Source organism: Rhinatrema bivittatum, chromosome 8, assembly GCF_901001135.1.
Source record: "Rhinatrema bivittatum chromosome 8, aRhiBiv1.1, whole genome shotgun sequence".
NCBI lineage: Eukaryota > Metazoa > Chordata > Amphibia > Gymnophiona > Rhinatrematidae > Rhinatrema > Rhinatrema bivittatum.
The window spans coordinates 9505978-9527723 of NC_042622.1; the positions used below are offsets into that span (position 1 = coordinate 9505978).

Consider the following 21746-nt stretch of genomic DNA (forward strand, 5'->3'; position numbering starts at 1 on the left):
CATAGGCTCTCATTCACACAATTACACACATGCTCTCTTATACATACAGGCTCTAAATCATACATACACATGCTATCACACTCACAGGCTCTTAATCACATACTTACATACATGCTATCTCACACACACATTCACACTCTCACTCCCCACCAAACTAGCGACATCAACAGCCTCCTCTTCCAGCCCTCAAGAAAGGATTCCCGTTGGCCACAGGGGCTGATGTGGCTCCTCGTTTTACTCCAGGCCAGCATTGCTGATCTTCTTCAGGCCGACTGCAGAGACTTCACCTAACAAGGTCTCTTTGGCCACTGCACTCCACTTCCTCTTCCGGGCCACAGGGGTGGGAAGAAGAGACCTTGCTGGTGCCATTGACTCCAGCTTTCCTGCCGCATTCCACTGGGCGGAGAAAGAGTTGTATTTTACTGGCGCAGGAGGAATAGCTGGGCCAGCGGGGGACTAGGAAGTGTGGAGACACCCCTGCATGTGCCTGGCGACAACTGGTGTGTCACGACACACCGGTTTGAGAACTGCTGATCTTTTTACTTTTTAGAAAATGTTATTCCACTAATTTACACATATGAGGGAAACTAAATTACAGTGTGGAATACTAATGAATTATTAAAATATCGGGAATCTGTATCAGAAGAGAGAGTGCTACAATCTCCTGGGCTCTTGCCCGCAAAGGGCTGCAACCTGTCTCATATGTATGCACCAGTTGTTACATCATTTACTTCATTGATGAATTGGAAGAAGGATCCAACAGAAGAAAATAGGATAAAGCATAAACGTTGGCAAGTTAAATGTAAGACATTGATAAGAGAGGCTAAGAGAGAATTTGAAAAGAAGTTGGCTGTAGAGGCTAAAAATCACAGTAAAAACTTAAAAAAATATATCCGAAGCAGCCTGTGAGGGAGTCAGTTGGACCGTTAGATGATTGAGGGGTTAAAGGGGCACTTAGAGAAGATAAGGCCATCGCGGAAAGATTAAATGATTTCTTTGCTTCGGTGTTTACTGAAGAGGATGTTGGGGAGGTACCCGTAATGGAGAAGGTTTTCATGGGTAATGATTCAGATGGAGTGAACCAAATCACGGTGAACCTAGAAGATGTGGTAGGCCTGATTGACAAACTGAAGAGTAGTAAATCACCTGGACCGGATGGTATACACCCCAGAGTTCTGAAGGAACTAAAAAATGAAATTTCAGACCTATTAGTAAAAATTTGTAACCTATCATTAAAATCATCCATTGTACCTGAAGACTAGAGGATAGCAAATGTAACCCCAATATTTAAAAAGGGCTCCAGGGGCGATCCGGGAAACTACAGACCGGTTAGCCTGACTTCAGTGCCAGGAAAAATAGTGGAAAGTGTTCTAAACATCAAAATCACAGAACATATAGAAAGACATGGTTTAATGGAACAAAGTCAGCAAGGCTTTACCCAGGGCAAGTCTTGCCTCACAAATCTGCTTCACATTTTTGAAGGAGTTGTTAAACATGTGGATAAAGGTGAACAGGTAGATGTAAAATACTTGGATTTTCAGAAGGCTTTTGACAAAGTTCCTCATGAGAGGCTTCTAGGAAAAGTAAAAAGTCATGGGATAGGTGGCGATGTCCTTTCGTGGATTGCAAACTGGCTAAAAGGCAGGAAACAGAGTAGGATTAAATGGACAATTTTCTCAGTGGAAGTGCCTCAGGGATCTGTATTGGGACCCTTACTTTTCAATATATTTATAAATGATCTGGAAAGAAATACAAGTAAGATAATCAAATTTGCAGATGACACAAAATTGTTCAGAGTAGTTAAATCACAAGCAGATTGTGATAAACTGCAGGAAGACCTTGTGAGACTGGAAAATTGGGCATCCAAATGGCAGATGAAATTTAATGTCGATAAGTGCAAGGTGATGCATATAGGGAAAATAACCCATGCTATAATTACACAATGTTGGGTTCCATATTAGGTGCTACAACCCAAGAAAGAGATCTAGGTGTCATAGTGGATAACACATTGAAATAGTCGGTTCAGTGTGTTGCGGCATTCAAAAAAGCAAACAGAATGTTGGGAATTATTAGAAAGGGAATGGTGAATAAAACGGAAAATGTCATAATGCCTCTGTATCGCTCCATGGTGAGACCCCACCTTGAATACTGTGTACAATTCTGGTCGCCGCATCTCAAAAAAGATATAATTGCGATGGAGAAGGTACAGAAAAGGGCTACCAAAATGATAAGGGGAATGGAACAGCTCCCCTATGAGGAAAGACTAAAGAGGTTAGGACTTTTCAGCTTGGAGAAGAGATGACTGAGGGGGGATATGATAGAGATGTTTAAAATCATGAGAAGTCTAGAACGGGTAGATGTGAATCGGTTATTTACTCTTTCGGATAGTAGAAAGACTAGGGGGCACTCCATGAAGTTAGCATGGGGCACATTTAAAACTTAATCGGAGAAAGTTCTTTTTACTCAACGCACAGTTAAACTCTGGAATTTGTTGCCAGAGGATGTGGTTAGTGCAGTTAGTATAGCTGTGTTTAAAAAAGGATTGGATAAGTTCTTGGAGGAGAAGTCCATTACCTGCTATTAAGTTCACTTAGAGAATAGCCACTGCCATTAGCAATGGTAACGGAATAGACTTAGTTTTTGGGTACTTGCCAGGTTCTTATGGCCTGGATTGGCCACTGTTGGAAACAGGATGCTGGGCTTGATGGACCCTTGGTCTGACCCAGTATAGCATTGTCTTATGTTCTTTTGTTCATCCCAGGAGATGATACCGATTCCCGATATTTTAATAATTCATTAGTATTCCACACTGTAATTTACAGTTTCCCTCATATGGGTAGACTTTTTGCAGTAATAAATTGAGGGTTAATGCCATTTATATAGAGTTTATATAGATTCCACTAATTTATTCATCATTTCAAATTTTTAAATAAGCAGTTCTCTGTCATAAAAGACTACCTTAATGATTAACTTCTTTCTGCTATGTAGCTGTGTCTAAGCCATCACCAAAGGAAATGTATCCAGAATCCATTTGTCAAAAATATCATCTTTCACCTGTGGCGCAGAAACCATCTTCACTTCTCTTGCTTCTTCCATGCTTGCAAGGCTTCTTGCATTGATGAAGTACCAGCATCTCATACAGTTAGTCCATAACAATTTTTCTCCCCATCTCATCATCCAACTCAATCTTTTTGTTGTAGAATAGGCACCTTGCTCACCTCGGTGCATCTTTTATACGGTTTATCCCTATCCAAAGGTGCTTTATTGAGCTGGAAGATACAGAGTTTCCATACATCACTGCCTGTTCTGTTAGGCATACATTGGGCTTCATCTTTTCTCACCATCTCTTTCCCGAAATCCAGATTCTTTGTGCAATTGCGCATCGCCAGAAGACATGTACCGGTGACTCCTCATCTGCACACCTCTCCTGCACTCACTCAGTTCTCCTTTTATAGAGGAAGCTTCTTGTGACTATACATTCAGGAACTGCACTCCATGCCAGATCTTTCTGTGCATTTAATGGGTATTTTGCGTTGGCTTTTTTTCAGACTTCTTTGCTCCTTTTCTCTGACACCTTCCCAACTGGGATCATTTTATTTTTACCTCTCCTAATGGCCTGTTAAATTTCCTTTGGTGACTGCTTATACAAAGTATCTTGTCCATTTTATCTTTCTCTACATATTCCTTGACCTTTCCATAAACATATGGCTTTCATCTGTATGTGGCTGTGTATGAGTTACCACCCCACCCCATCTTAATATTGCAAATTGATCCACGTATAGCCTGCAAAAATAGGACCTTTTTTTTGAAGACTCACCTTAATCATGACTGATACAAAAAACCTTGCCAGCTTAACCTCTGTCTGGTTCCTCCCTACCCCTGGATTCTACCTCCGTTGTCATTATGATCCCTTCTAATCTTTTCCATTTTGCCACCCCAAACAAAGGTAAAGATTACGTACATATCTACTTATTGGAAAAACAAAAGCAGGATGCAGAAAGGAAGGTATCCGTTCATTTTGAATCACCAGCACTTTCCCTGAGAGTGTTACCACTCTCAAATTCCAATACCCGACTTTCCTCTGTACTTTTCCTACAGCATAATTCCAATTCTTTTCCAAAATATTGCCCCAACACCTTAATCTCTCCCTCTACCTTTTGAAGACCCCAATTCACCTCAGTCTCTTCCAGTTCACATATAAACACTCACTCACACCAGACTAAATTAACCTTAGCTGATGCCGCATCTCCATATTTGCTGCAGTGCCATCCTACTCGCTGGTTTGACTTATTATTCTGGCTGAACACTATCGCGTCCTCCATATACAAGGAGACATGAGCCTATCTCCCTGCACTTCAGGTAGCAGTACCCCAGAAATCTGGGTATTCCTCCTTACTAATCGTGTGCATGGCATACTTTCCCTCAGCTTCATAGGTTAGGCCCTCTTTCATGTTTGGGTGGGAGTCAGAATTTTGAGTTTCAGCTACTTGTAGGCAGCAGAGAACACACGGTTAGATTCCCTAGGACCTTGCACTGCAAAAAGAAACAGTTTAGTTACCCAGCCATCCATGCAAGATGAATTTTTGAGAATCTGTTAGTCCATATCTGGTCTGGCTTAGGTTATTTTTCTGTTTATTAGGATTTGCATAAGTTATTTGAATGCTTTTGTGATTATGGTCTCTTAAATCTGACTATAGCCTCCCAAGGTAAATATATAATGTGTCCTATGGCAATCAAAACCTGCTAGATCCGTAGAGCTAACTTTTAGGAATAGAGACTCCTGTTGACTCCTGGAGGCAGCATGTTTGAAATGAAGTCTTAAAACCTTGATTGAAGATAGTTTGTAAAATCAGTAGTTAAGCTCTGTATGCTTCATGTTAGCAGTAACTGGACAGGTGATTTTATTGACTTGCCTGACTTTTAACCCAATATACTCATAACCATTTGATTTGTATCTCCTGAAAATCCTTGTATGTTAGCAGATATTTTTGTACAGAAAGCACAAATAAGAATAGTGCACCAGTTATTTCTGTTTATCTCTGCTAAAACTACTGAACTATGTAGTATGCTGTTCTTTTTCCCTATCTTTGTCTTCTGTAGGATGTTCCTCAGAATAATTTTGATTGTACAGCACTTTATATCCAGACAGGATTGCAACGAGATTTGCATCCACTTTGGAGAGGATGAGTTGGCATCATATTTCAGCTTCCTGTATTGCATGAAAGCAACCCAGGTGTCTTGAAAGAGAGATTATTATCTAGTGACAGTCAGCTAAATTGGGACTCAGAGATGACTGTTGGCTCAGGATCATAGTAAGATAGTAAATGAAAGCAGATAAAGACAAAAATAGCCCATTCAGTCTTCTAGCAAGGAGTTGAGGGTTGGAACTGCCACCCCATGAAGGTTGCCCCCATGCCTTCGTGTAGAACATATTTCATCTTGTGTTTTCAGGCATTTTTTTGACTTGTAGTTTAAGCCTTTCAATACTACTAGAATATGCCACCTCCTGACATTTAGAAGGATGTGATTAGTAATTGAGCTTCAGTTTGCACGATAGAAGATTTTTGTTGTTCTTACATGACTTGCCCAAGAAATTCTGCAGTGGTTTATAATGTTTGACACCTTGTGATTCTGGGCAACCATTTTTCTTTTTATTGCTTTTAAATGTAAGAAATTTAAGAGAGAAAGAGTACTAATGTTTGGCTTAGGGCTGATAACATAGCACAGTGATTAGAAGCACAGAGCTCTGACCCTGGAGACCTTAGCTGATTCCTAGATTCACCATTGATTCGTAATCTTGTGCCTGTAACATACCCTTCATATGTTTTAGATTGCATAGCATCTTTAAGCAGGACCTGTTTAACCATGTGAACTAAATTAACATATTATCTATCTTGTCTGTAATGTAGAATGATAAACATGTCTTCTTCTTTCTTCCAACTCCCCTCTGCAGAGGTTAATATTAGGATTTGACACACATCACACAAGACAATGGGAGGTGCTGTAAGTGCTGGAGAAGATAATGATGAGCTTATTGATAACCTGAAAGAAGCTCAGTATATCCGGACAGAACTGGTGGAACAGGCATTTCGAGCTATTGACCGTGCAGACTATTATCTAGAAGAGTTTAAGGACAATGCATACAAGGACTTGGCATGGAAGCATGGTAATATTCACCTTTCTGCACCATGCATTTACTCTGAAGTGATGGAAGCTCTGGATTTGCAACCAGGGCTCTCGTTCTTAAATCTGGGCAGCGGAACGGGGTTATCTGAGTACCATGGTTGGACTCATTTTAGGTAAGGGTTTCTTGGACGAAAAACTTTTTGTAATAATTCCTACAAATTATTCCACTTCACTGGGAACTTTCTTCATCTTTCTAAAGGTCATAAATCTTGAAATGTTATTATTTTATGCAGACCCTTTGAAAATAACTAGAGAGATATGGAAGTTGAGATAAGTAGGGACTTATCCGGCTAAGTGACAGCTGTTGAATATCTGGCTACGTTAAGTGGTTGCCATTTAGCCAGATATGCCACTTTTCTGGATAACATAGCAGGATGAGTGCTGATAATCGAACTAAACCAGATAAGTTATATCCAGCTCTATAGCAGGTCTAACTTTAGCTAAGTTGTACCAAATATGGGGATATTCAGCTGCATAATTGTTATGGTTATGCGGTGTTTGGGTGGATCCTTGGGTATTGTAGCAGATGACCACGCCCATGGGGAGGAGCCCCGTGAGGAGCCACAGTACAAGGCTAGACTCAGAACGCACAGTTAGTTTTTTTTTTTTATTGTACAGCTTGAAGAGTACCACCAGAGGTGGCAGTAGTGAGGCAGTCTGGTAGTAGCAGTCTCAGGGACCTCGGCAGAGGGAGCCCTTCTCATCACATTGGTATCCGAAGCAGGTTTCCCAGCAAGGTAGTGCTGCGGGATGAGAGAGACTGAGAGTTAGCATACTCACTAGGTGTTTGCTGTAGGTATGCGATTCTACCAGGTTGTAGAAGATAATGCAGGCACCGAGGCAGGGAGAGCAGGCCCTTGAGGAGTGAGTACCTGTTCCCTGTAAGGCACCTGAAATAAAGCAGAGGGCCCCCGAAGAGCAAGTACCCAGGTTAGCAGTTACCCCGAAGGGCAGAGAGAAAGCTTCCAGCGGCAGCACGGAAGCGGCAGAGTAACGTAGACAGGAACGGATTCGAGTCCTTGCTAACTCAATGAGCTAGCAAATTAGAATAGGTTATATACCCGGATGGCGTGACGTCAGCAAGGGGGAACGCCCCCGAGGTTCACGCCAATGCTGGAATAAAGACGTGGGTGACGCATGCACGCACCCTAGTAGGTACCTGTGAGGAGCATGGTGGGAGGCTGCACCATAGCCGTTCCGGGGACGCCGGAGAGGTCGGCTTGTAGACACGGTGGTAGCCATCTTTCCTAGGTAAGCGGGAGGAGCCGTGAACAAGGTGAGGCAAATGGGGCGAAGCTGTCTAGCACCGACGGACAGAACAATACTTATGCTGCTGAATATTCCAGTTATGTTAGCTGGATAAGTCTTACCTGGTTAGCTTATATAAACGTTCAATTTTGAATATTTACCTCATGGATCTATTCAGTCTAAAAGAAGCCATTTTAAAAATGATTAGAATATTTCAAGCGTATACAATATTTAGAATTCTTCTTTACTGTATGTAATGCTATAGAAAGTCTACACCCCTTCCAATATGTTTAGCTTTGGTTATTTTATAGCCTGGAAGTAAAATACTTTAAACCAGTGTTTGTACCATGTATCTATACATGGAACAACCAATTGCCAACTGAAAAATATATTCCAAAATTCCTTAGAAAATGAAGTAGAAATAAAAAAAAAAAAAAACAAAAACCCCAATGGAAGAACTTGGTTGGATTAGTGACTATCCCCCTTGTACTTGTATAGCATTCCTAAATACTTAAAGCTCTAGTGTAACCAATCACTTTCAAAAGCACTCATCAAGTGATTTAGCCCCATCTGTGTTAAATTATATTGAGTCACATGATGACAGGATTCAGTAGTTCTTTTGGTTCATTCTGCTGGGTAATGCATTTCAAAGCAAAGATCCAACCATTAGTATGAAGGAACTGTCAAACATCTCTAGGACAAGGTTGTGAAAAGGCACAGATAGAGGAATGGAAGTAAAAGGATTGCTAAGTCCTTGAATATTAGGGATGTGAATCGTTTTTTGACGATTTAAAACAATCGTCAGATATATTTTAAATCGTCAAAAATCGTTAAGAGTCGCGATACAATAGAAATTTCCCCAATTTATCGTGAAAAATCGTAAATCGGGGGAGGGGGGAGGGCGGGGAAAACCGGCACACCAAAAAAACCCCTAAATCCACCCTGACCCTATAAAACGAATCCCGTACCTGGTGGTCCAGTGGGGGCGCGGGGACCGATCTCCCGCTCTCGGTCCATCGGCGCTATTTTGGCTGCCACTCAAAAATGGCGCCGATGGCCCGATTAAAAAAAAAAACCCACCCTCCCGATCCCCCCCAAAACATTTTAAAATTACCTGGTGGTCTAGTGGTGGTCCCGGGAGCGATCTCCCGTTCTCAGGCCGTTGGCTGCCACTCATAAAGATGGCGCCGATGGCCCTTTGCCCTTACCATGTAACAGGGTATCCGTGCCATTGGCCGGCCCCTGTCACATGGTAGGAGCACTGGCTGGTCGGCGCCATCTTTAAAGATGGCCGCCGCCGTATTTAAAGATGGCGCCGGCCATCCAGTGCTCCTACCATTTGACAGGAACCGGCCAATGGCACGGATACCCTGTTACATGGTAAGGGCAAAGGGCCATCGGCGCCATCTTTATGAGTGGCAGCCGACGGCCTGAGAACGGGAGATCGCTCCCGGGACCACCACTAGACCACCAGGTAATTTTAAAATGTTTTGGGGGGGTTCGGGAGGGTGGGGGAAGGTAAGGGGTTAATTTTAAAGGGTCGGGCCTCACTAAAAAAAAAAATAACGATGTGAATCGGAACCAATTCAGATTCACATCACCCACATCACCCATGATCAGATTTTTTCCCCCCTCTAGCCGAACCCGATCGTTAAGACGATCGGGCACACGATTCACATCTCTATTGAATATCCCTTGGAACCCTGTCAAGATGATTATTAAGAAGTGAAAGGACCTGCCTAGATCAAGCTATCCTGCCAATCTGAATGATTGAGCTAAAGGGAGACTGGATCAGAGAGGCAACTAAGAGGCCAATGGCAACTTTGAAAGAGCTACAGGCTTCTATGGCCAGGACTGGCCAAAGTGTGCATGTGTCATGAGTACTCCACAGATCTGGCCTGTATGACATCTCTGTATTATTTAACATTCCCTTCCTAATTTTCCTAACATGCTGTTTGCTTTTTTGACTGCCGCAGCACACTGAGCCGACGATTTCTTTACTGTGCTGCAGGATGGCCTCAGCATGTTCATCGGCGCCTTGTTCCACCACGTGGAGCCTCTCGCCGAGCTCCTCCACCTCGACCCGCAGCGCCCCCATACTTTCTTTTATTTCAGCCTTGAGATTTTGTATTATTTCTTTTTTTGCGTCCTGGAGCCAGTTTTTAATGTCCTGACTTGCCGGATTGCCTCCATTACTCGTTTCCAGTTTTTGCCCTGTCTCCGAGTCCCCCTCCTCCGCCATGTTGTCTTCCTCCTCGCTTGTCGGCTTGTTCAGGCGCGCGTCCGATCCGCTGTAGGAGAACTCGGACAGGTCAATTATGCGTCGGCGAGTCGCCATCACTCTCACCGTTTCGGTAAGCGGTGTGGGTCCGCAACAAAGGACAGTTTCGCTGATTTTTCACCGATTATAGCTCTGAGCTACACAGAGCTCCTGGATTATGCTGCCATTCACCTCGGGTGACGTCACTTCCTCCTGAACCGACGATTTCAATGTATTATCCAGTATGACACCTACTTCTTTTTCCAGGGTAGCAACTCCTAACCTGAAACCTAACATTGGGTAACTACAGCATGGGTTATTTTTCCCTATTGTAAACACACTACAAAGAATACGTTTCACTGGTCCAATTAATTATCAATAGAATTATAACCACTTGTGCAGTACCACATATATTTATTTGTAGGACCTACAACTTAATGAGTTTGGCTGTAGTTCAAACTGGAACAGCCTGAAGGGCCGCGGTGTCAGCTGTATTCGCTGCTGGCAAACCGGAAGGAATCCCCTCGTTCAGCGCACCGTGATGAAACATGAGCCCTGAGGTTTGTATCGGAGCTGGTCTAAGATCTGGGCTCAGCGTGGTCTCCTCCGGAGCGGGAACGTCTCCCTCAGTCCCCAACTCCAAGGGTTCCTCGACAGCTGGAATTCCTGAAGCTGGTGAAGTTAGAAACCAAATGATTTCTTGCTGCATTGCAGAGGATGGTGGAGGTATTGAGGGATAAACTAATTTTCCCCTTCCTTTTCGGAGGCATGGGGTGAAATAGGAAAATTCACACAAGCAGCAGGACCTCTCTCGGCTCCTACTCGCGATGTGCAGCCATCTTGGATCGCTGATTTGATTTTTAATGTGAAAGTGTCTCTTGCCTATAAATCAAAGGGGTGGGTGGGAAGGAAATACAAACACACACAAGCTCTAAGCTATTATCTACTTTCTAGCTTGCTTTTCATAACAAACACACAAACTGTAAGAAAGGTAAAAGTGTCTTTCAAATGTTAGCACATTGTTAGAATAGTGGTACTTGCCTGTCAGCATGTTATTTTGTAGCTAGGGAAACCTCCAGCTAGCAGGACTGTTCAGTGTGGCTTTGCTTTCCATATAGGCAGCCTCTGCATGAGGAGGAGGTTCTTCTGTTATAGGGACTTTGAGTGCTCAGTGACAGCTGCAAAGCTAGTGCGGCTCCATCATGTGAAGATAGATAAGAAGCAGGTGGGACTTGGTAAACAGAATTTGAATTTTTTAAAACTTATTATCTACATTTGTCACAAAGATGTAATCTGCATCAAAGCTAATAAAATGTGCATAAAATGATGAAAAACATAAAGATTATCAAAATAGAACAAATACAAAATGGGCTACATCAGTTCCTCATTTGCTAGCTAAAAACACGTCTTCAGAGCCTTTTTAAAAGAGTTATTGCTTTTAATTGTCTGAATCTGGTCTGGAAGAGAGTTCCAGAGGAAGTGGTTCTTCATAGAAAAGGCTCTGTCCCTTGTGATGACCAAAATGTGCGATCTTTATAGAAGGAACTCCATGTAAACGTTTCCCTTCAGATCTTAATGAGCAGCAAGGTTTATAAACCCCCAGGACTGTATTAACCCAGCACTCAGAATCCCCATGAATAATTTTGTTGTCAAGGATAATAATTTATAACTAGTACAGCAAGTGTAATAGCGAAGTTACATGAGCATGCATTGGAGTACCCATAAAAAGGGTGCTGCGGCATTCTGTGTTAATTGTAATGGATGCAGAACATTTGCCGGAAGCCCAATCTCCTCATGTGCAATTTGAAAAAATAAGATTTAACAACCACTTTGATTTGAGGTATTAATAACCACCCTCAAACTCTGTACTTGTTGACTAACAGGAATTCTGTGATTTATTAAAATCAAATGATGTAATATTATACAGTGGAAATTTACTAAAGGTAATGATTCCAATTTTAGCAATGTTCAACATTAAATTGTTGTGGAATAAACAGCGGATAACACATTGCAAACAGAGATCAACTTGAAAGTCTCGGACTAGGAAGATGAATGTTGAACAAACAAACTGTATATCATTGGCACAAACACTGTAGTTGACGCCGAGGAAAGCAAAGATCTTACTTATGGGAGCAAGATAAATGTTCAAAAGAGTTGCTGACAGGGCCTAGCCCTGTGGCACACCAGAGACATGGAATTCCAGTTAGCAGTAAAATTTCCAAGTCTAATTTTTTGAGTTGGATAAAACAGAGGCAAGCTAATTGAAAAACATTACCAGATACTTGTAATGATCTCAGATGTGCCAAAAGGATTCCATGATCAAGGGTTTTGAAAGCGGCAGAAATATCCAAAAGCACAGAGACATACTTGATGCTGCTGTCGCAACCCCTGAAGATGAAATAGAAACTAGACCAAAATAGTTTGTGCTTATATAATTTTGTGAAACCGAACTGAAAACGATCGATAATTGCATATTTCTCAACAAAATCTGTTACCTGGGTAAAAGCTAGAGTTTCAATTATTGTAGCTGGGCAAGGGAGGGAGAATATTGGCCTATAGTTAGCCAAGGAAAAGTAAAAAGTCATGGGATAGGTGGCGATGTCCTTTCGTGGATTGCAAACTGGCTAAAAGACAGGAAACAGAGTAGGATTAAATGGACAATTTTCTCAGTGGAAGTGAGTGGACAGTGGAGTGCCTCAGGGATCTGTATTGGGACCCTTACTTTTCAATATATTTATAAATGATCTGGAAAGAAATATGACGAGTGAGATAATCAAATTTGCAGATGACACAAAATTGTTCAGAGTAGTTAAATCACAAGCAGATTGTGATAAATTGCAGGAAGACCTTGTGAGACTGGAAAATTGGGCATCCAAATGACAGATGAAATTTAATGTGGATAAGTGCAAGGTGATGCATATAGGGAAAAATAACCCATGCTATAGTTACATAATGTTGGGTTCCACATTAGGTGCTACAACCCAAGAAAGAGATCTAGGCATCATAGTGGATAACACATTGAAATCGTCGGTTCAGTGTGCTGCGGCAGTCAAAAAAGCAAACAGAATGTTGGGAATTATGAATAAAACGGAAAATGTCATAATGCCTCTGTATCGCTCCATGGTGCGACCCCACCTTGAATACTGTGTACAATTCTGGTCACCGCATCTCAAAAAAGATATAATTGCGATGGAGAAGGTACAGAGAAGGGCTACCAAAATAAGGGGAATGGAACAGCTCTCCTATGAGGAAAGACTAAAGAGGTTAGGACTTTTCAGCTTGGAGAAGAGACGGCTGAGGGGGGATATGATAGAGATGTTTAAAATTATGAGAGGTCTAGAACGGGTAGATGTGAATCGGTTATTTACTCTTTCGGATAGTAGAAAGACTAGGGGGCGCTCCATGAAGTTAGCATGGGGCACATTTAAAACTAATTGGAGAAAGTTCTTTTTCACTCAACGCACAATTAACCTCTGGAAATTATTGCCAGGGGCTGTGCTTAGTGCAGTTAGTGTAGCTGAGTTTAAAAAGAGGAGAAGTCCATTACTTGCTATTAATCAAGCAGACTTAGAAAATAGCCACTGCTAATACTAGCAGCAATAGCATGGGATATACTTAGTTTTTGGGTGCTTGCTAGGTAATTGTAGCCTGGTTTGGCCTCTGTTGAAAACAGGATGCTGGGCTTGAAGGACTCTTGGTCTGACCCAGTATGGCAACTTCTTATGTTTTTATGAACTTTGACTAGACACACTGAGCATGCCCTATGCCACACTTCCACGCGGGGTCCCACTCCAGTCTTGTAACATTTTTATAATTAAAATAAAAAATAGAAGAAACCCAACTCTGTGGGGTGGTGGGTGGGTTTCATGAGGGCTAACATCCTGCTGTCCTTGAACACCTGTTACAAATGAGCGTTTCTCTGTTTTCTCAGAGGACAAGCAGGATCTTAGTCCTCCCACATGGGTGAATCCCTAGCTACAGGCTGTGGGTCCCCAACACAAAAGGGGACCAACAGCCACCCAACCAGGTGCCAACAGGCCCAATAGCAACAGTGCTGTTGGCAACAGATGGGGGAGACTGCCTGAACCCAAACAATGGGCCCTATGTTGGAAGAGTTGGTTTCTACACCTCAAACGGGTTTCGAAGGACAAATGGCCGAACCTGCTGTCACAGCAATCCCTATCTAGACAGTAAGGAGATGTGAATGGCTGAAGAGAACTCCATGTCGCAGCTTTGCAGATCTCCATGGGAACTGTTCACAAGTGGGCTACCGATGCTGCCATAGCTCTATCAGAAAGAGCCTTGTCATGACATCCAAGATGTAGTTCTGCCTGGGCATAACAGAAGGAGATGCAGGCTCTAGCCAATTGGATAGTGTCTGTTTGGCAATGGCAACGCCCAACCTATCAAAAGAAATAAAAGGTTGGGAGGACTGCTTATGGGCTTCTGTCCACTCCAGATAGAAGGCTAAAGCTCGCTTGCAGTCCAAACTGTGCAGTGCTCATTTGCCTTGGTGCGAATGGGGCCTGGGAAAGAATGTTAGTAGGATGACAGACTGGTTAAGATGGAAATTTGCACCACCTTAGGCAGGAACCTAGGGTACATGCAGAAGACTATCTTGTCATGATAAAAGTTATTGTAAGGTGGATAATCATTAAGACCTGGAGCTCGCTGACCCTGTACGCTGAGGGGACCGCCAGCAAAAATATGACCTTCCAGGTCAGGTACTTCAGGTCTCAGGTGTGCAGCAGCTCAAAAGAGCTTTCATCAGCTGAGTTAACACGATGAGGTCCCAAGACACAGTGGGAGGCCTTAGGGGAGGCTTCAGTTGAAGCAGGCCCCGCATGAATCGTACAACTACAGGCTGTACAGAGATGGGCGCACCATCTACACCATAGTAGTATGCACCAATTTCACTGAGATGAACTCTGAGTTGGTTTTAAGACAGCTTCCAATAGGTGTAGAAGGTAATCAAGCAGTTTTTATGTGGGGTAAGAGAACAGATCTAGGGCCTTCTGCTAACACTACACAGAAAACATCCTCCACTTCAGTCCATAGGACTTGCTAATGAAAGCCTTTCTAGAAGCCACCAGGATCCGAAACACATCCTCTGAAAGATCAAGTGGCTATAGGATTAACCTCTCAACATCCAGGCTGAGAGTGACAGGTTCTGGAGGTTGGGATGCTGCAGTCTGCTTTGATCTTGCGTGATGTGATGTGGGGAAGTCCCCAGACTGATCTTCTCTGGATGGACAACTCCCGTAGGAGTGGAAACCAGAACTGTCTTGGCCAATGAGGGGTTATGAGGATCATAGTCCCACTGTCCTTGCGAAGCTTCAAGAGAGTCTTCGCCACTAAGGGAATTGGAGGATTCATACAGAAGACCCTTGCTCCAATGATTGGCAAGGGCGTCTAAGGCTGGTTTGCTGTCTGACCTGTACAGGGAGCGGAACCGAGGCAACTTCCTGTTGCAGGGGGCTGTGAACAAATCTAAGTCCGGGCCTCCCCAGAGGCAGAATATAGATTTGCTACCCCCTGGTCCAGGGACCACTTGAGGAGTTTGAAAGCTTGATGGGAGTGAGGGGGTGGAGGATAGTACTTTCTTTGGTGAAAGAAAGACTTCCTTGGCCCCTGTTTTTCTGGCCTCCTAGCAGAGGAAGATGGATCCAGAGTGCTGGCAGAAAGTTATTTTGAGGGTTTCATGGTGGTCTAGAAGTTGGGTCTCGGCATCCCTCAGGCTATCTTCGAAGAGATTCTCCCCAGTACGTGGCACGTCAGCGAGTCATTCCTATACCTCTGGCTATTAATTTATTTATTTATTTATTTAGGCATTTTTATATACCGAACATTGTATGTACTTCAGGTCGGTTTACATCAAAATTTGGGGATAAGCCTTTAATACCTATCCCTAAAAAATAAATATATGAATAAACCCTATAAAATTATTAAGAATCCTGATAATACTCTATAAAATTACAAAATTAAAATACATTAAATTAATAAAAGCATCCTAACTACTGATGACATCATTTTAAAAAGTTAAAATTATAAAAATAAATACTTCTTTATTTAATCTAAATTATTTTCCAGAGGATGTCGCTAGAATGTTGTTCTGAGTTGTTAAAAGCCTGCTCCTACAACCATGTTTTTAGTTGTTTCTTAAATGGTTGAATGTTTGCCTCTAGTCATAAATTGAGAGGAAGAGAGTTCCAGAGTTTTGGCCTGGCTAAGGAGAGAGCCTGCACCCATGCCATTCTGCTGGCGCAGATTCTCGCTGAAGAGAATCTTGATGCCATCTTAAAAACATCGTAGGTCACTAGAACCTTGTGTTTTTCTGCACTCCAGGCCTTTATGCACCAGTGACATTAGGGTGTCCTGCTGCTCTTGAGGCAGCTGCTCGGCCACCTCCTGCACCTGCTTCCAGATGTCCTATGAATACGGGCAATGAGCGTCCATTGCTCTATGGTCCTTCCTCGGGAGTAACAAGGAATGAGTCCGAGAGTGCTTGGCCCTCTTGATGATAGATTCAACCACCACTGACTGGTGGGGCAGCTGAAACTTATCGAATCCAGCAGCCTACTGGACGAGGTAGACCCCATCCGCCGCCTTATTAATGGGAGGCACAGTGAGGGGTTGTTCTTATATCCTCGAAAGCAGCTTCTTAAGGATTTCATGCACCAGGACCACCTTAATCTCTTTAGGAGGCTTCATGAACTAGAGGATCTCAAGCATTTTGTGCCTGGCATCCTCCTCCATTGTTAACAGAAATGGGATGGCTTCCACCATCAGCCTCATAAACTTTGCAAAGGTCAAGTCCTCAGGCAGAGACTTCCTTTACTTCCCTGAAGGAGAAGGGTCTGATGGGAGACCCTCAGAGGAGGACTCCAAAGCATCATCCCCCAAGGCGTCATAGAGTTACTCATTTTCACTGTAAGCAACAGGGGATTGGTCCCTAGGTGCTCGGCCTTCGTCCAGAGGTGCCTGCACAGGACGGGGGTGGTAGGCCTGGGTGTCTTTGCTGGCCTCGGAGCTTCCTCCTCAGAGGAACCGGTGACTACCATATCTGTAGGGAGAGGCCTCGGTGCCCTGCTGGGCACTGATGCTGTGCGGGGAACCGACACTAGCTGGTCAGTAATGTACCAATGAGCACACAGAGCTTCTTCAGAAGAGGTATGAGGATGGGCAGCAGCAAGTCTGGTGCCGTTGGCGCTACAGGACCAAAACCCTGTACTGTCCCTTCCACGGCCAGCTGGACTCTGTGCTCCAGCTCCTCCTCGAACGTTGATGTCAACTGGAGGAAGGAGGGGGGTGTTCAGATCTTCTATGGACCCTTGAGGTGGATTGGTGACTGGCATCAGGACTGGTGGAGATCGTTGCGGACCCCTGGCGCCAATGGAGAACTGGTACTCCTCGCTGCGGGGTCACTTCGGGGGCATCACAGCATGAGCCAGTGCATCCCTGTGCCCGGCAGCATGCACCGATGATACTAGCATTGATGCTTCTTCGGCTTCCCTCGACGCTCGGCTCTGTCTTTCTTCAGTGCCGAGGCCGATGATGAGGAATCTGATATCCTTGTCCTGGAGGAGATTGGCGGTGGTTGGTCTCCGGAGCCCTTATCTACTGACATCGATGGAACCAACAGTCCCACCGATCTCGATGGCCATCTGTATGTCTCCTTGATCCTTCGATGCCGATCGCTTGGACTTCTTCGACCCGAAGAGCTGTTCCATCTTGTCGAGTCGAAGCAGACATCCCTTTGGGGTCATCTGGGAACATAAGCGGCAACCTCGGATGTGATGTGATGCCACCAGACAGAGGACACATATCTCATGCGGATCCATGATGGACATGTTCCTTGGGCACCTGGTGTATCACAGATAACCAGACATGGCCATGTTGGATGAAACAAAAGGGGCATGAACCGAAAACAATGGCAGCAGGATGGCAATGGTTGGTGGGCACCGATGCATCACCTCTATGGGGAATCGACAGTGAAAGGAAACTTACCCGAATCACCGAAAACCCTGACTTGGAGCACTACAGGAATGGCACCGAGAGGGAGCCGGCGATGGAAAAGCCCGGGAAAAAAACCCGCATGTGAGATGTGAGAAAAAGGAAAGTTTTTTTTTTTTCCCCATAAGGCCAAAAACAGCCAAAAGTGAGCTCACTCACACCGCGAGGCTTACAGTTCTGCCGAAAAAGAGAGACTGGAAAGGGACCCCATGTGTATGCATGATATAGGACATGCTAGGCATGCTCAGTATGTCTAGTCAAAGTTCTAGAAGCGTTTGATATGTTTCTGCATCGGGACTCCATCTGATGATGTCACCCATGTGTTAAGACTACCGTCCCGCTTGACCTCTGAGAAAAGGTTCAACCCCCAAGCCAACTTATAATGGAATATCCTATTTCCACATTTTGAAGTTGACTGATTTAAAGAAAAAGCAACATTCTAAATTAAATTTTCTCTTTTGTACTTGTTAGCTACTAATATGTCCTCATCTAATCTCTACCCAACTTCCAATTTGTTGCTTTCTGCCTTGCTGCACCATATACCTGGAGCAGCCCTGTAAGTCTCCCCAAGTTGGTGTCCATGTTCCCTCTGACCATATTCAGATCCTGCCAATAAAATGTGCTTTTTTTAATAATTCATTTCTGATCCATATTATTTCTTGTCTGTGTATCTTGATTATTATAAACTCTAAGGACAAGAACTGTCTTTTGTGTATGCTAGTACTGCTATAAAACTTAGTACCGTATAGGTTTCCAAATGGATGGTTCAGGTTGGGGGAATATGAAGATGAACAGTAGCTGTTTTGTGATCTGGAAATAATAATTGGAGCATCAATGATTTGTTGCTTGGAAAAATCCTGCTATCTTGTAAGAATGCTGGAGCCTCTGATATAGTATGAAATAAAGTATTCTTCTAGCTGCTGTCTGTCATTTTGGTTACAGTTCTGTGCAGTTTATTGTATTCATAAAGATGTTTAGCGTATTTCTGATTACTGTGGTGAGAAAGTGAGCCTGCTGGCCAGGAGGCTGAGGGCTGAATTCTGTCACTAAGGGCCCTTTTCTTGACTTTCTTGGTATCTGCAGGCCCATTTGGTGTTAACCATGGAGTGGAGCTTCACGCTGATGTCATTGACTATGCAAAACAGAAACTGGACTTTTTTGTCCGAAGCAGTGAGAGCTTTGACAAGTAAGAGTTCTGTACATTTGGGAAGGTGGGGGATGAAGATGATAAGGAAAACCCTACTCTTCATTATTGGCTTTTAAAGTAGTTCACCCTTCATTTTGCCACAAAAACAGAGAAACCGCTCAGCAAGATGGGTTTGAGGTTCTTTTAAACTGGGATCTGTTCCGCACTGAACCTTGGAATTCTGAGCCTGCAGAAAATAATTTGTGATGTTCAGTGGCAAGGTTTCTGTCATTGGACCGTACACAAGAATTTGAAACTCTGGTTAGGAAGTTATCCTAGAGTTGAAGGCTTAAACAAACTACCCTGATGGCTTCAGAAAAGAAACTCCTTATCAGAAAAGAGCCAGAGTATATTGGTTGTTTAGGGCTGCCTTATTTTTTCTGAAAATATTCTTTATAAAAATATGTGCAAAACAGGGGGAAAAAAACCCCTTGACATATGAGGAGTAGTAGTAATTGAAGATTTTACTTTGGAACAGTTTGAAGTTTTGTAAGCAGTTGTTCTACTGGTCTATAGGGCTATAACTTAGTTCAAAATAACAAAAACATTAGTAATGGTTCAAGAATGTATTTATTATGTGCACATTTTTTGTCCTGGTACTTTGGGCTTCCAGATCACAGGGAAGCAGGGCTGGAGTCGGGCTTCCTTCGTTACTACCCAGAGGTATTGTCCCCTTCCAACCTGTTTAGATCCCAGCTTGATGGTCCTGGGCCGAGAGCTGAGGGCAGGTGTCACAGTTATACAGTAACTGGCATCCCTTTCCCCTGGAGGCTGTGAAGGCTGCCTCCACAGCATTCCCAGAAGAGCATCCCAGGCCTAAAATTAGGGATTGTTTTTTATTAAGAATATGCCCTTCTGTTTCTGCTAAGCACTGTGCTCCACATCATTGGTGGTAAAAGGTATTCTGTTCCTGACTGCAGGATGCTTTGCTTTTCTTCTTTCCAACAGGTTTGAATTCTGTGAACCCTCTTTTGTGGTTGGTAATTGCCTAGATCTCTCTCTGGACTCTGCTCCATATGACCGGGTTTATTGTGGTGCTGGGGTCCAAAAGGAACATGAAGACTATATGAAGAGTCTGCTAAAAGTTGGGGGCATTCTAGTCATGCCCCTAGAGGAGAAGGTGAGCTTCGGGTTGCCGGGGCATGCTTTTACAATAACCGCCTTGTATGTATGCTTTTTTTTTTTTTTTTTTTGGGGGGGGGGGGGGTGGGTAATTTTCAAAGTCAGAAAGTAAATTCTGAAATTGCCCAAGGCTCAGTATAAGTGTTCTGGGAGGCTGCCTTTGTGTAGACTTTTTGATTTTAATGATTATGGGGCAGATTTTCAAAGGCTTACATGTGTAACCTGAGAAAATATGCCCCTGCGTGTGCCGAGCCTATTTTGCATAGGCTTGGCGGTGCGCGCAGGTCCGGGGGCATGTCCCAAGCCCTCCTCTGTTTCGGGGGTTCGCACGCCAGCAGCCTGCCGGTGCGCGCAAGATACGTCGGCCTCTGGCAGGTGTAAGAAATAAAATAAGGTAGTGGGGGGATTTAGGTAGGGCTGGGGGGTGGGTTAGATAGGGGAAGGGAGGGGAAGGTGGGTGGAGACCGGAAAAAAGTTTCCTCCCAAGGCCGCTCAGATTTCGGAGCGGCCTTGGAACAGGGACAGCCATTGGGGCTCCCCTCGGGCTCGGTGCACGCAAGGTACACATGTGTGCACCTCCTTGCGCGCGCCAAGCTGGATTTTATAACATGCGCGTGGCAGCACGCGATTGTTATAAAATCAGGCGTAGATTTGTTCGCGACGGGTTGAGCAAACAAATATATGCCCGCACATAAGTTTTGAAATCTGCCCCTAAGTGATAAGTTACATTCTCTGAATTGAAGATGTGACTGTCAGAAGTGAATGGATGCACATACTGAGCATTTTCAAAGCAAATGTAAACATACACGCTTGCTTTGAAAATCCTCAGTAAAGTCTGTTTACAACGTACATGCAGACTTTATCGCTGCATGGGCTGTTTGATAATCACCAGTCCAAAGCTGCTACCGTACTGAATTACTTTCATAATCACAGTAGACACCCTAAAAAAAAAGTCTCTCATTCAGGAACCATATGGATTTTCTTTCCACACTGCCATGGTCCCTGCTGTATTACTGGGTCCAAGAACTTCTCTAAAATGATCTTCTACTATATACTGCTGAACTTTGACTACTGAGTATTACATCTTTTCATCAGCGTTACCGGCCCTCAAGTCTTTAGCATTGCCCTATCAATTTGTTGTATAAAAATAGGTTCCGTGCACCTAAAATACTGCTACAGTTAATATTGTCATTGTAATTTATTACTTGATATAAATCAGAGCGATGTACAATAACATTTAAACCTAACAAAACTTTCTAAAATATAAAGTGTAAGATTTTAAGAGAAAGGTTTGACCTGGAGAAGTCTATTTAATTATATGGCATTAAGATTTAAGAAGTGCAAGAATGCATTGGTTTTTTGTTTCAATTGAGTTACTAGTGCACCAATGTACATGGGCTGAAGCTGACTCTTATTTATTTTGGGGGTGGGGAAGCTGACCAAGATAACTCGCACTGGGCCTTCTTCCTGGGAGACCAAGAAGATCTTGGCTGTCTCTTTTGCTCCCCTGATACAGCCCAGCAAGACAGATTCAGGAAGGTCAAAGACCGTTAATTTGCGTAAGTAAAAACATATTTTTTATTTTCCAAGAGGTATGAGAACCTGGATTTTACTGTTGGTATTAATGTTTTCATTTTGAATGATTACTAAGACTTAGGAAATGTTTTATTGATATGTATTTTAATTGTTTACTTTTATGGCTCGATTGGCTCATTATCAGCAGGCTGTAAA

The 21746-nt window shown here is 43.4% G+C and overlaps 1 protein-coding gene across 1 annotated transcript in view; it reads left to right on the forward strand.

Moving 5' to 3' along the window:
• The window catches only part of PCMTD2 (protein-L-isoaspartate (D-aspartate) O-methyltransferase domain containing 2), a 40677-nt gene that overhangs the window by 5329 nt on the left and 13602 nt on the right, over window positions 1-21746 (forward strand). The window contains 5 exon segments of the mRNA XM_029611939.1: window positions 5954-6264; window positions 6266-6299; window positions 18791-18893; window positions 19842-20013; window positions 21451-21574. Of these exon segments, the coding sequence (XP_029467799.1) occupies window positions 5992-6264; window positions 6266-6299; window positions 18791-18893; window positions 19842-20013; window positions 21451-21574 (706 nt within the window). The 5' untranslated portion in view covers window positions 5954-5991.